Source organism: Theobroma umbraticum, unplaced genomic scaffold, assembly GCF_002168275.2.
Source record: "Theobroma umbraticum cultivar Fairchild unplaced genomic scaffold, ASM216827v3 scaffold_12.1, whole genome shotgun sequence".
Classification (NCBI taxonomy): Eukaryota; Viridiplantae; Streptophyta; class Magnoliopsida; order Malvales; family Malvaceae; genus Theobroma; species Theobroma umbraticum.
Window position 1 is genome coordinate 150091 of NW_018397269.1, and position 12780 is coordinate 162870.

General features: G+C 32.3%; 1 protein-coding gene and 1 non-coding gene across 2 annotated transcripts; one reads left to right on the top strand and one right to left on the bottom strand.

The window, feature by feature from the left end:
• Positions 1-617: 617 nt before the first annotated feature.
• TRNAI-AAU (transfer RNA isoleucine (anticodon AAU)) lies at positions 618-691 on the bottom strand. The gene has a single exon. It is a non-coding gene; the product is annotated as a tRNA-Ile (tRNA).
• Positions 692-739: 48 nt separating this feature from the next.
• LOC110425896 (chaperone) lies at positions 740-2636 on the top strand. The gene is made up of 2 exons (XM_021440976.2): positions 740-921; positions 2230-2636. The coding sequence occupies exons 1-2, from the start codon at positions 809-811 to the stop codon at positions 2456-2458; spliced, it is 342 nt and encodes a 113-aa protein (XP_021296651.1). The 5' UTR covers positions 740-808; the 3' UTR covers positions 2459-2636.
• Positions 2637-12780: the final 10144 nt, after the last annotated feature.

The following is a 12780-nucleotide window of genomic DNA, read 5'->3' on the forward strand; positions in this document are numbered from 1 at the left end:
AAGCAACTTTTAGTTTTAACTTGTCACTTGATTTATCCTTTTGCTCTTCGACATGGAATAATATTTATGGTCCAGGAGTCCAGGTTGGAATCTTTGACAAGCTAAACTATATATATAATTTAAAATTAGATCAGGATTGTAATTAATTAATTAGAGTAATAATATATAAAAGGGGTAACGATAGTCATAAGAATAAAATTGAAAAGAAAATAGAAAACATGGTGGCCGATAAATTCGATTTGAAATACAGGTATGTGAAAGTGGTTCTGAACTGTTGTTGAGCCCAAACATGGGCCATCATCAATGACATTGAGGAAGAGGTAACAGATCCACACAAGCAAACAAGAAATAAAACTTATAGTAAACAATAAATAATAAGAATAAGAATAGGAAAACCCAACATCAAATAGATTCAATATATACAAAATTTTGACAATTCTTCCACCAGAGTTAGCATCTAAAAATTAAAGGTAAACACTTAAAATGATTCTCCTTTTTAAGTAACGGAAAAAATCTTACGAGGCTAAAGCGAAATCACTACCAAATAAAGAGGCCCAAATATGTTAAGTCTGCAAAAATAGGCCCAAACACCTAAAGCTAGCAAAATATAATAATCTTGGCCCATGCAGGTCTCGAACCTGCGACCTTCGCGTTATTAGCACGACGCTCTAACCAACTGAGCTAATAGGCCTACGTTGATAATTTGTTCGTAGATATTTAATAACAATTTTACAGTCGCTGACAGAAACGATAAGCTTGAGTTTATGTGCTATTGCTCTACAGAAACGCAGTGAAGGCAGAAGAAGAGATGGAAAACATAACAGCAAGCGAAATTGCAGGCTTTGGGGTTGGCACTGTGCTGTTATGTGCTACAATTGCTGCCCCCAAAGTTGATGCTTTCATTTCTGCTTCACAGAGAAGGTGAACTTTTAAAAACCAATTTTGTAGTTCTTGAGTTCAAACTTCTTTTTTTAGTTGTGATACCCAGATTGCAAAACGTCTTAAATCATTGAAAAGTTGAGTTTTTTATTTATTTTGTATGAGTAAAGTCGGTATTTTGATTGTTAGTTTGGTTCATGAGTTGTGACTCATTTAATTGTTGTTGTTCAGAATTTGTAGATTTTTTATATCTTGCCATTAGTCTTTCTTGTTCTGTTGAATGGAACTTTTCTCAGTTTGTTGGTTTACGTTGGATGTACTTTTGAAATGGTATCATTTTATTTAAATTGCAATGTCTTTTGCATTCCTAGGATAAAGTTTAATTGTGGAGTTGTTATGACTCTTTTATAAAATGGTTGCTATATCTTTTCGCTGTGATTTCTGTTCTTTGTGCTTGCCCTATCTAGAAAAGATGAACTTTCCCACATAGAATTATCAAAAAGATATCTCTCCCCATCCAGAAAATTCTGGTGGCATAAGCAAATCTAAGTAAAAAATGGCATCTCTTTGGAGGTATTGACCAGTGTCATCTGTTGTCGCATTATAATAGTGTAAAAATGGCCCTGAAGTGCTGGACTAATTTTGAACAGAATCCTTTGGGAAACCTTATCTTGGGCTTTCCTCTTGCTGGTGTAGGTATCTTGCTACACTTCTTGTGGTTCATCTTTTGCTAAGAAATGCTCAGATGCCTAAACTGGACTGACATAAAACTGAACAATAGCAAGTAATATGCTCCACCTTTCTGATTTTTGTAGGAGAATAAATTTAAGCTGGGGATACTTTACGGGAAAAAAGTGATAAAGGTATAGAATCAGTGTCTAAAGGCCGGTGCAAGTGAATGGACTAAATCCATTGCTTTCTAAACTGAGTTGCACATCAGCTTTATTAACTTCAGTCTTCATGTGACAAAGAATGCAACCAAGCATTATTTCTCTAACCGATTGATCATCCTTCTATTGTCCCAATTTTGCATATTCATGTACTTGAGTTTTGAGGGAGACTTATTTGCTTGCCCTGCTTTGAATGATGAAAAAAAAGAACCCAAAATGAATGATAATAGCAATAAATTAACAGATGACATAATTCTGCAGATTGAACATCTATATATTGAATTATGGTTGGTAATATGTCTTAACTATATCATGAGGTTCCCAACCGTAATTCAACTTTGCTAGGAGAAGAAAATTGCTAGTATTTGTTTCACTTCAACTCCCTTATAGTCTATATGGTTCAGATCATTTTGATCCATCTTTGGTGCACATGCTGATGTGCAACTGCTTAAACTTGCAGTTCTTTGGGCATGTGCAAGAGATGCGGTGATCTAAGGATGATAGCATGCTCCAGATGTAGAGGAACTGGATTAATCAAAGCAAATGGACCATTCAGTTTTAACCTTATTGATGATTTATATCAGTCCTTTGCAAGTGCTGAATTGAAGGTAAAATCCATTGGATGTACAAAATGTCAAGCTAGAGGTCACTTCAGCTGTCCTGATTGCTCTAATATACCCAAACTTTGATTTCAATCATGCCACTGAAGACATATCTTCTTTTATGCTCATGCTTAATATAATCATGAGTTTTATTCCTATAGCCATTGTACCTGAACTTTTTGTCTTAATACACTGGATATTGTAAACCCACTTGTGGATGGAGAATTGTCATAATGGCTTCTATTTATACCAGTTTCATTATCAATCACAATGTTATATATGGAGGTCTTGTGAATTCTATCCCTTCCCATTATTGTTCTTAAAACTTTTTGTCTGAATGCACTGGATTTGGTAATCCCACTTGTAGATGTAGATTTATGACAGCTCCTACTTATATGTGTTTATCATTGTAAATGTTATAATGGATGTCCAATGAATCCTGGTGGATTAAGGTTTGTGTCAAAAAGGGAAAGCATGTATAATGGCATTCAAGTCCACCATAGGAAGCTGGGTAATTATTCCTTTTGTGCCTGATGCCCACTTTAGTCTGCAACCACTAGACATTGATAAACCATTTTCTGCTAAATATATCTACATGAAGTTGTATTTTCCTCCCTAGATATTTTTCAGAATATATGCTAACCATTTTTGAGCAGGTTATGACTAGGTCATTATTGTAACAGAAACTGGAAATTCTTGTTGAAAACATAGTGTATTTTATAAGGTTCAAACATCTCACATTACTAAGATATCTAAAGATGTGAATGTTTTAAATAAGCAAATTCATTATAGGCTTCTTGCAAAGAAAGAAAAAGGAGTGGACTCGCACACACATGAGATTGGGTCAAGGTTTGAGAAAATTCAGATTTCCCTCCCTGCACGTGAGAATACATGTGGGTTATGCCCAAATGAATTTTTTTTAACTCTTTTGATTTGCTGCAACATCTACTTATATGATGACTAGGTTTTTCCTTAACTCTCTTGATTTGGTTCTCATCTCTTCCTTTTTCTTTGTTTTCTGCATATTTTCTCTAGTGTCTTTCCTTCAAATCTTTTTGTTGTTCTTGCTATCCTTTACTAGTTTGTGCAAACTATAAGGAATGGTGTATTGAATCTTTGAGGATAACTGTTATAGTCATCGTGCACCGAGTTTTGTAATTCGAAGGGGTACAAATTATTTTTAAAGACAGTGATACTGCGCCTCAAACTTCTTATTGTTTTTACTTCTTTTATTTTATTTTCATTTATTTCTTACTTTTTATAACAATCTTAAGAAAAATGGATTCCCACATTGATAAAGCTGCCGCTATTGTTCCTGCTGCTACTATTATTCTTGCTACTGCCTTTGTCCTTACTGCCACCATCATTGTCAATGGTTCCACTATAGCTCCTACTCTAACGATCGTTCCTCTTATGACTCTGGTCTCATATGTTAAATCATTTTCAGATATTTTCAAAATTAAGGTTTTTGATAGCAAAAACTTCAAAAGATAGTAAGAAAAGATTTTTTTCAATCTTTGATGTTCATGGGTGACTTTTGCGTTAATTGATTCTAAGCCAAATAATGTCAAGATGCTAGAATCATGGATGCGTGCAAATAAGGTATGCAAGCATGCGTTCATTAACACACTTTCTAATGAGCTGTTTGATGTATACAATCCGTAGAAAGAAGCAAAGCAAATATAGAGGTCAATGATTATCAAGTACACTGCTGAAGATGTGGGGAAACAGAAGTTTGTGATTGGCAACTTCTATCGCAAAAAGATGACAAGGACGTTAAGAGTCAGATTAGAGTATGCTTAGATTATTGAGAGTCTGATATCTTTGATGAATCATACTGAATCTGATATAGCTTATGTTGTGCGTAAGTTGAGCAAATATACACAAAGTCCCAATCAAAATTATTGGATTGCCTTGAGCAAAGTAAAAAAAAAATCCTTGCAAGGTACCATAAACTATAATATTTTATATAATGGATTTCTTGTTGTATTAGAAGGTAAACTGATACTAACTGGATCTTAAATTCAGATGAAACAAAATCTACAAGTGATTATGTATCCACCTTTAGTGGGGGTGTTATAATTTGAAAATCAACCAAATAAATAATAATTGCTAAATCCACAATAGAGTTAGAATTTGTAATTTTAAAGTTGGCTAGTAATGAGGCAAAGTGGTTAAGAAATTTCTTAGTTGATATTTCGTTAAGAATGAAACCAACACTTTCTATGTTTATGTATTGTGATTGTTAAGCGACAATAGCCATTGCAAAAAATAAAACTTTCAATGGTAAAAATAAACACATTCGTTTTGAGACATAATGTAATAAAGCATCTGCTTAGACGTGGAATTATGTCCATTAGCTATGTGAAGTCAAAATTGAATTTTTCCGATCCTTTTATTAAACCCCCAAGAAGAAAATTAATCAATAATACATTGAGATAAATGGGACTTAAGCCAATTGAGAAAATCAACAAATAATAGTAACCCAGCCTATATGATTGGAGAGTCCATGAATTAGGTTCATATGGGTAATAACAAGTTATTTATTGATAAATTGATGCACTATTAAAATTATTGCCCATCCTATGGTGTGTAAACCATGCAAAACTGCAATGTAAGAAATGTTAAGTTAAACTCTTAATGAATTCCATATCCTTTATATTAAACTGTAGTATACAATTAATGAAATTACTTATATAAGTATAGAGTAGGGTTGTTCTTATGAGAATTGTGACAAATTCTCTAGAGTATTTATAAATAATCAGGCACGCGCATGATTTATTCGTGCAAAATCTCATTGAACAGTAGAAATTATGGGAGTGTAATGTGATTAATGAAAACTATATTAGATATAAAAAATTTTAGTTCATAGAAGTTATAAATTTTATCAAAATTCAATGATTTATATTTCATTCTCTCTATGGTTGGTTCATAGTTTAAAAAACACCAATCACGATGCATTATACTCAAATGAAATTTGACTTAACAAAACTTCCTATGAAATCTTATGAAATATGTAAGGGATTGTTAAAAAAGTAATGTATTTTATAAGGATCAAACATCCCACATTCTAAGGTACACAAATATATGAGTGCTTTAAATAAATAAACCCATTATGGGCTTGTATCAAAAAGGAAAAATAAGTGGACTTGTGCGCACAAGAGGTCGGGCTAGGTCTTGAGAAAATTCAAATTCCTCTTTAGGCCCGAGTATACACATGGGCTAAGCTCCAGTGAGTTTTTGTATTCTGAAGGAATAAAAATTATCCTTAAAGATAATAATATCACGTCTCAAGCTTCTTACTTTTTGTATTCTGAAGAAGCAAAAATTATCCAAAAACAATGATACCACACTTCAAGCTTCTTGCCTACTGTTGGGGGCTAGGCCCAAGTGAGTTTTTGTACTTTGAAGGGACGAAAATTATTCTAATAACAGTGATACCATGTTAGACTCCTTGCCTACTACTAGGACTCTATTGAAATGGTTTTATACTCCTCACCATTTTATTATAAATCCCAACTTAGGAATTGAACTAATTTATTGAGATAAAAATTATCCTTAAGGACAGTAATATCATACTTCAGACTTTTTACTTGCTACTAGTACTATGTTGAAACAGTTTTTTAGATAGATATGGTGATCCATTGGTCATTATGCTACATAATGGCAGATACTCCTCTCCATTTTATTATAAATCCCAACTTAGGAATTGAACTAATTTTCAAGTTTTAAATCTCTGTTTTAACCTTTCTTCAAGACACTCGTTTAAAATTTTAAGAGCCTTGTAGATCAAACTACAGTGCACTTGCTGCTAACCAATGCTGATTTGGTTCTTTTTTAAGAAAGAAATCATTGTTGCCTGTTTTCCATGAATAAGCAAGGAACAAAAATAGGTTTGTTTGCTTATCTGGGTTCATATGTGAGCACATTTTCAACTCTGCCCGTAACATATGCTTCAATTGCACTATTTCATTATCCAATGATTGCAGTCTGATGGCACCAACAACAAAACTATTCTACTAAAGGAAACCTGATTAATTAAAATGGCAACTACTGCTCATATTATGTGGAGAAATTTTGTGGCATGCTTTAAATCTAATCAGTACTAACCCATATCTCCAATAGCTGAAACTACACTTCTTGGAGCCTCCAGATATATGATTATGACATGATTATTAAGCACTTTCCAGCTTGCTATTCCATCACAAATTTACAGCCTTTCTTATGTTGAATTCGATTCTGATGACATGCCAAAAGTAACGAGACACTGTTGAGGAAGCGACAGGCACCATCCATCTCATTCATCTGTATTTTAGAAGCTTCAGGTGATGCTACAGCCATAATTGACCGAATTCTCCAAGGTGATGATCATGTCGTGGTTGAGTGGGTATGCCGTATCTGCCACTATCTAAGGTTATGGCTACCGCTTTTCTTAAACCCTCCGATGTTGACCTACAACTATATGAATTTGTATATTCTTATCAAGTGTCCTTTCCTCGTTCTCCTTTTTAATCCTTGTATTGTCTGCTAATAACAGCATGGTTTATGAGTCTTCATGGTTATCTTTTTATTTTAACGGTTGTTTGAATGATATGCATGATTTTGACAGTTTCTTGTTGGGTGCATTGAATCCTCTCAATTCTGACCCACGTTACAAACCTCTTCAACCTGACCCATCTTGGAGACAATGCTTTTGATCTTCAACAACTACAATTCAAGCATTTGCAAAAGCCATCCTCAAATAGCAATCAGATTCTGCAAAGTTAGATGAGCAGAAAGGGTAAAAAGTGGAAGTGACAATACCCAAATTAGCATTGTGTAATTGGGAGATCTTTCTCCACTTTGATTAGTGGATCTTTTTCTCAATGACACTATCACATTGGGTCGGCATATCTTCAAGGTAAAGGTTTACATTCCCTCTCTTCAATGTGCTTTTGCTACGCTGTAAAAACTTACTTTTGGTTGGACAAGTTTCAAAGATTGGATTCTAACTAGGAGACCATGTAAGACTAAATAAAATATTTGTGGTTTTCATTCCTACTATATTTTCACGAGCAATCACTTTCTATTTGGACAGAGTTTGGCGAAATTGAATGCCATGTTGAATGCTTGAGCACCCATTATTTCAGTTTATCATATGATACCATTTCGGGTTCTCTTGTGCAAATAATAATATGCTATGTTGCATTGTTATGCGAATTTTGGCCTGTCCTAAGTTTTTAATTTAAATGATTCTCTCCTTCATTTTTTGAGGTATAATTGTATATAAAAGTCTCAAAATTTCTCTAAACATGCAAATTTGGAATGCATAAGAACATTCCCCATTGTTGGTTATACATAAAGATACAAAGTAAGAATATGAAAGTCTCAAGTTGTATAAAAATATGAAAATTAGTACATGAACACGATTTTTAAAGTGCAATTCATAAATATATATATATATATATATATTACGTTTAATTTTTTTTTATAAAATGAATATGTTACATAAATAAATAAATAATTTGGATAGATCTTTTGTCTGTCTTTTGCACAGCATAGTGGTCTGGTTTTCCGCAAAGAAACAATTTGCAGATATTTTACTTGCTAATTTCTTTTTCCTTCCGTAATCGAACCCTTTGAATTTCTTTCTTTTTGGGGACTTACTAGTTCTTGTTACGGGTTGAGAAGGACCGGAAGAAGGTCGTCGGAGGTTGTGTTACATAGTTCTGAAATGTCCTTTCTTTTTGTGAGGGTGGCGCAGACATGACCATTGATCCCAAGAGCATTTGATATGTAGTCCTGTTGGGAAGGCACATGGTTTCAAAAATTTTATTTCAAATTGGCATTTATTGGTTTTAACCAACAGAACCGTTTAATAAAGAGACTTACAACATGTTTGGTACGAGAAACAAGCTATTTTGTTTCTATTTCCATCCATTATTTTAACCTTTATTTGGTTAAAAATGGTGTCAAGGAATAGCTATTTTGCAAAATCAGTCAAAAGTCATCTGTAACCAAATACATTATATCTAATGGACTAGCATTCAAAATTATTAAAACTAAACCACCCCTCATATGTTTGGAAAATTACAATCCTACTACTACAAAATATTCTTCTTCCTCTTTGTCTTCCAGTGTTCTTCCCTTCCACGTTTTCAGGATACACAGCATCTTTGAAGCTGATAATCAGCTCAAAATTGATAAATTTAAAATGTGTTTTGCTTCAAAAGGCTCAAAAGCTTTAATTTCTGTAATCAAAACTAAGAACCCATTTCTGTCATCTGCAATTGATCTAATATGAAATGGAGCTTGCTTTAAAGCCTCGAAACTTTAGTTTTTTTGTGATAAAAAGCCAAAAATAAAAGAGAGAAAAAGAGATGAAAACTTAAAAGTTGGGACTCAACTTTAAGTTTGATAAGAGAAGAAATGGGTTTGGCTTAAAAGGTTCAAAAGTTCAGGTTTCGTGATCAAAACTAGAAACCCATTTCCTCAAATTTTATTATTAAAAAAAAAGGTCAAAACAAGAAAATAATCAAAGCTTTTTATTCTTTTGCTTTGAAATGTGAGTTTTCGTGTATTTATAGATGATGTATTGGAAGTGAACAAGAGAGCTGTTGTGTTTGAAGGTGGAGGCTTTTGTCATTTTGCGAAACAAATAAAAGAGAAGCACAAAGATCTGAGCCGTTGGATGAAAAGGAATGACGGCAATGATTAATTTAAAGATAATTTTGTTCTTTATGAATTGAATGTTTTTATTATTTGATTATTTATTTTTTTAATTTCAAAATTATTTTTTCTAATCAAAGTTTTTCTACCTCTCTTTTTCTTTCCTTTTTCTCTTTTTTTCTTATGCCCACCACATGATAAGAAGAGGAAGTTCCTTTTGATTTCCATTTAAGTACGCTGTAAATAACTATTTTTATATTTTTTATATTTAATTATATAATAATTATTTTATTTTATTTTATTTTTACAAAACAATTATTTTATCTTATTTGTATTTATTCAACAAACCAAATTATTAAAAAATAAAAAAAGTAGCATATTTGGTACGAATTTTTAAAGCTCAATCTAATGATTTCACTTGAAGAAGGGAGTGTCAGGAACTATTGATTTTCCCGTCCGTACCCGACGGGTAAAAATAAAAGAAAACCCTAATTCCCAAAAATCAAAATGAGATATTGAATGACCTTAAAAGTGCTCAACCATAAAGAAAAATAAAAGGCCTTTTTGTCTACTCCAATTATTGTACAACTCTCTTCACTTTTATCTAGGCACGCCACCCACAAAACCAAAACAAATCCAGCCTCCCTTGGGAAACTTCACTGGCGTCCCTGTTTTCGCTTTCAAATCCCGCCACGTGTCCTTTCCTCTTTACATTTACGCCGCTGTGGCTACAATTCGTACGGCCCCTGATACTCTGTTGCGGTACCCGTAATTTTCGTGACGGACCATTCAAATTACGACACCCATGTTTTTGCTCCACCCCCATCGGATGGGAAGGATCAGACCAATTTGACTCAAAAATGTAAGATGGAGTTCTTTTTCTGACACGTGTTTTCTTATAATCTACTAATGCCCTTTTGTTTTATAGAATAATAATAATAATAATAATAATAAACAATTTTCATATGAATGCAAATAAAGGGTGTTTTTTCATTTTATACCAACATATAATGTAAATATATTGGTCAGTTAGGATTAGAAGTTAAGCAATTAACTTGGTCATTTTACATAATATTTACCTTTTCTTATATTTAAATTAAAATCTCATTTTATTCATAGATTTATATTCGAAAGTTTAGCATTCTTACGCTTTTTCTTCCGCACGCGTAATTTTTGTGTTTCAAAAATTAATATATATCATGTAATCAAATTAAATGATCTAGTGTTTAGTAAAGCTAATTTGGCCAAAGAGATTGGTTGTCTTCAAGGGTATCTTGAGCCAGTTTATGATCTAATTTCTAAAACTCCACAAATCGATATTTTATATTTGAGTCGTAAAACTAATTATGAAATTGTGTACATGGACCACACTCACTTGAGTTTAAAATCATTTTATTTTTCATTTATGAGTGTACAATTTTTTTTAAAAACACGAAAATTTTGAAATCTTTTTGTGATTTTGCCAAATTAAATAAAAAATTGTGGCCTCAGTTTATGTTAATGAAATATACCAAAGGTCTGATTAAGGAATGTTTATGGACACTACTTAAACATAATTAAAAAAAATCCATTATGCGTTATTTTCATCAAATTTAAAAAGAGAAAACACATTAATTTCAATTTATTTTATACAAATATCACATTAACTTGCATTATTAATTAATTATTACTTGTCATAAGCATAAAATCACCACATCAAGAAATTAATCAGCTGATGGCAAAACCAACCACGGCCATGTATATTTATATAAATCTTGTCAAATGAAAAAGAACACGTACATGTATATATATATGGCGTATATATGGTAGCATCATACACTTGTCATACAAATAATACATGATGGCAACTCATGATGATCATTTTATCATACATCACATGTTAATTAAATCGACATAATTAACTCCATTCATGATAATAATTAATGATTTCTCTTTCTTTTCTTTTCATTTTTTTTTTGGATAGGTGATTTGCTGCTGTCAAATATTAAGCGATCAAGCCATATTTAGGACACATGTAATACGTGTGTAAGTGTCTCAATTATGATTTAAATCTGATATCACTAAGAAAAAGTCATAATACATTAATACGTTGGGTGACATTAATTATGAGATAGGTGATTTCATCATTTAGTTAGAAAATGCAAACTAGGTTTTTTGTTTTTTAGGAAAAGGTAAAAATATAGTTTTTTATTAAGAAAATGCAAAGTAGTTACCTTAGCTTTTGGTAAAGTATATAAACAAATAGTTTTATGTGGGTAATCGATCTTTTTTGACGTGTGTAAATTTTTTATTGATGCCATGTGTCCATTTAATGCAAAGTTTATTTCTTTTCATGTGATAGATTCTCCTTAGAACATTAGTCTTTGCATGCATTTGGGCTTCCTTTTCTTTTTTGCCTTTTCTTCTTTTTTTTTTCTCATCATCTTTCTTTTCCTTTTTTTTTTTTGTGTTTCTTCTTTGATGAATTGTATTCAATTATATTGAAACCCAATCAATATAAGGCATTTTTTTACCTTGAAGTAAGACCTCCATTATCAATCTTTATTTATATTTGCTCCTTAGTGTGAAGTGTGATTTTTGGTTAATGTTCAATTTAAAAGAAATTCGTTAAGCTCAATGGGGTAGTAAGTGGATATTTCACATTTGTGAAGGGAATATGAAAAATGATCATTTTTTTTCTCAACTATAGTTACTTTCATTAAAGAACAATCCTTGAAGATTTTTTCAATTCCTGTATCTCAAGTGCATGGTGTTATTATCAATTTTTTTAAGAAAAATCAAGCTTGATTTGCCTCAATTTTGATTTGTTTGCCTTCTGGTTGCAAAAATTGCTTATGTACCACAATATCTATGCTAAGTCCTGGCTTAGCAATTGTTCTCGTATCCCATATCTTTTAAATCAATTGTTTCAATGGCTTCTGATGAGGTGCAATTTGCCATTCCTCTTGTTCAACCATTCTTAGCAAGTTAGGAGACAAAGTATGATCATCTGTATTCATTATGGAGCTCATCAAGTTTGTGTTTCTTTCAAAATTGAATCCCAAATTATTATCAATGTCTTCACATTCATTATTCATATGCTTAGAAATGGGTAAATTGAAGAAATAAAGAGATGTGTCATGAAATTGATGCATGGAAATAAAATGAAAAAGGAGATATGAAAATGCATTGCATGGGTTACTTTATTAGAAATGATAAAATGGACAAAAGATGCCCTTCATACATTAACACCTTCCCAGTGCTCTTGGGTAAGAGCATGAATCCACATGGGTTATTTTCAAAAAACAAATAAGGCCATCCTACTTAAACTTTTCTAATGCTCTTGGGCATAAGCATTAAGGATTTTTATTTTATATCAACCTAAAAGGTTCATAGGTAACTAGTAAGTCAGTTGCCTTTCAATTACTTAGCTCCAAACTAAGGGAACTCAAACACACAAAAAGTGTTGCCACCTTATCCTCACTCATTTCTTTATTAATCATTTGCACTGCATCATCGATGATATTTGTGACATTTTATTTGACTTGAGAAAACATCTCATCATCCAAAACATTTGTCGGCGCCTTCACATGATTGGGCAAAAGGTTGACATTTGGCTATTTCTTTACAAAGCTTAAAAGTCCCACATGATTAAACCTTGTACCTTACATTTTAGTGTTGTGTAATTTCCTATTGAATAGGCTTTAACCCTATAGTGGTAGTCAAAATGGGAATTGGCATTATACCATCTTAAGAACAAGGGTTGTTTACGTGGACTGGCG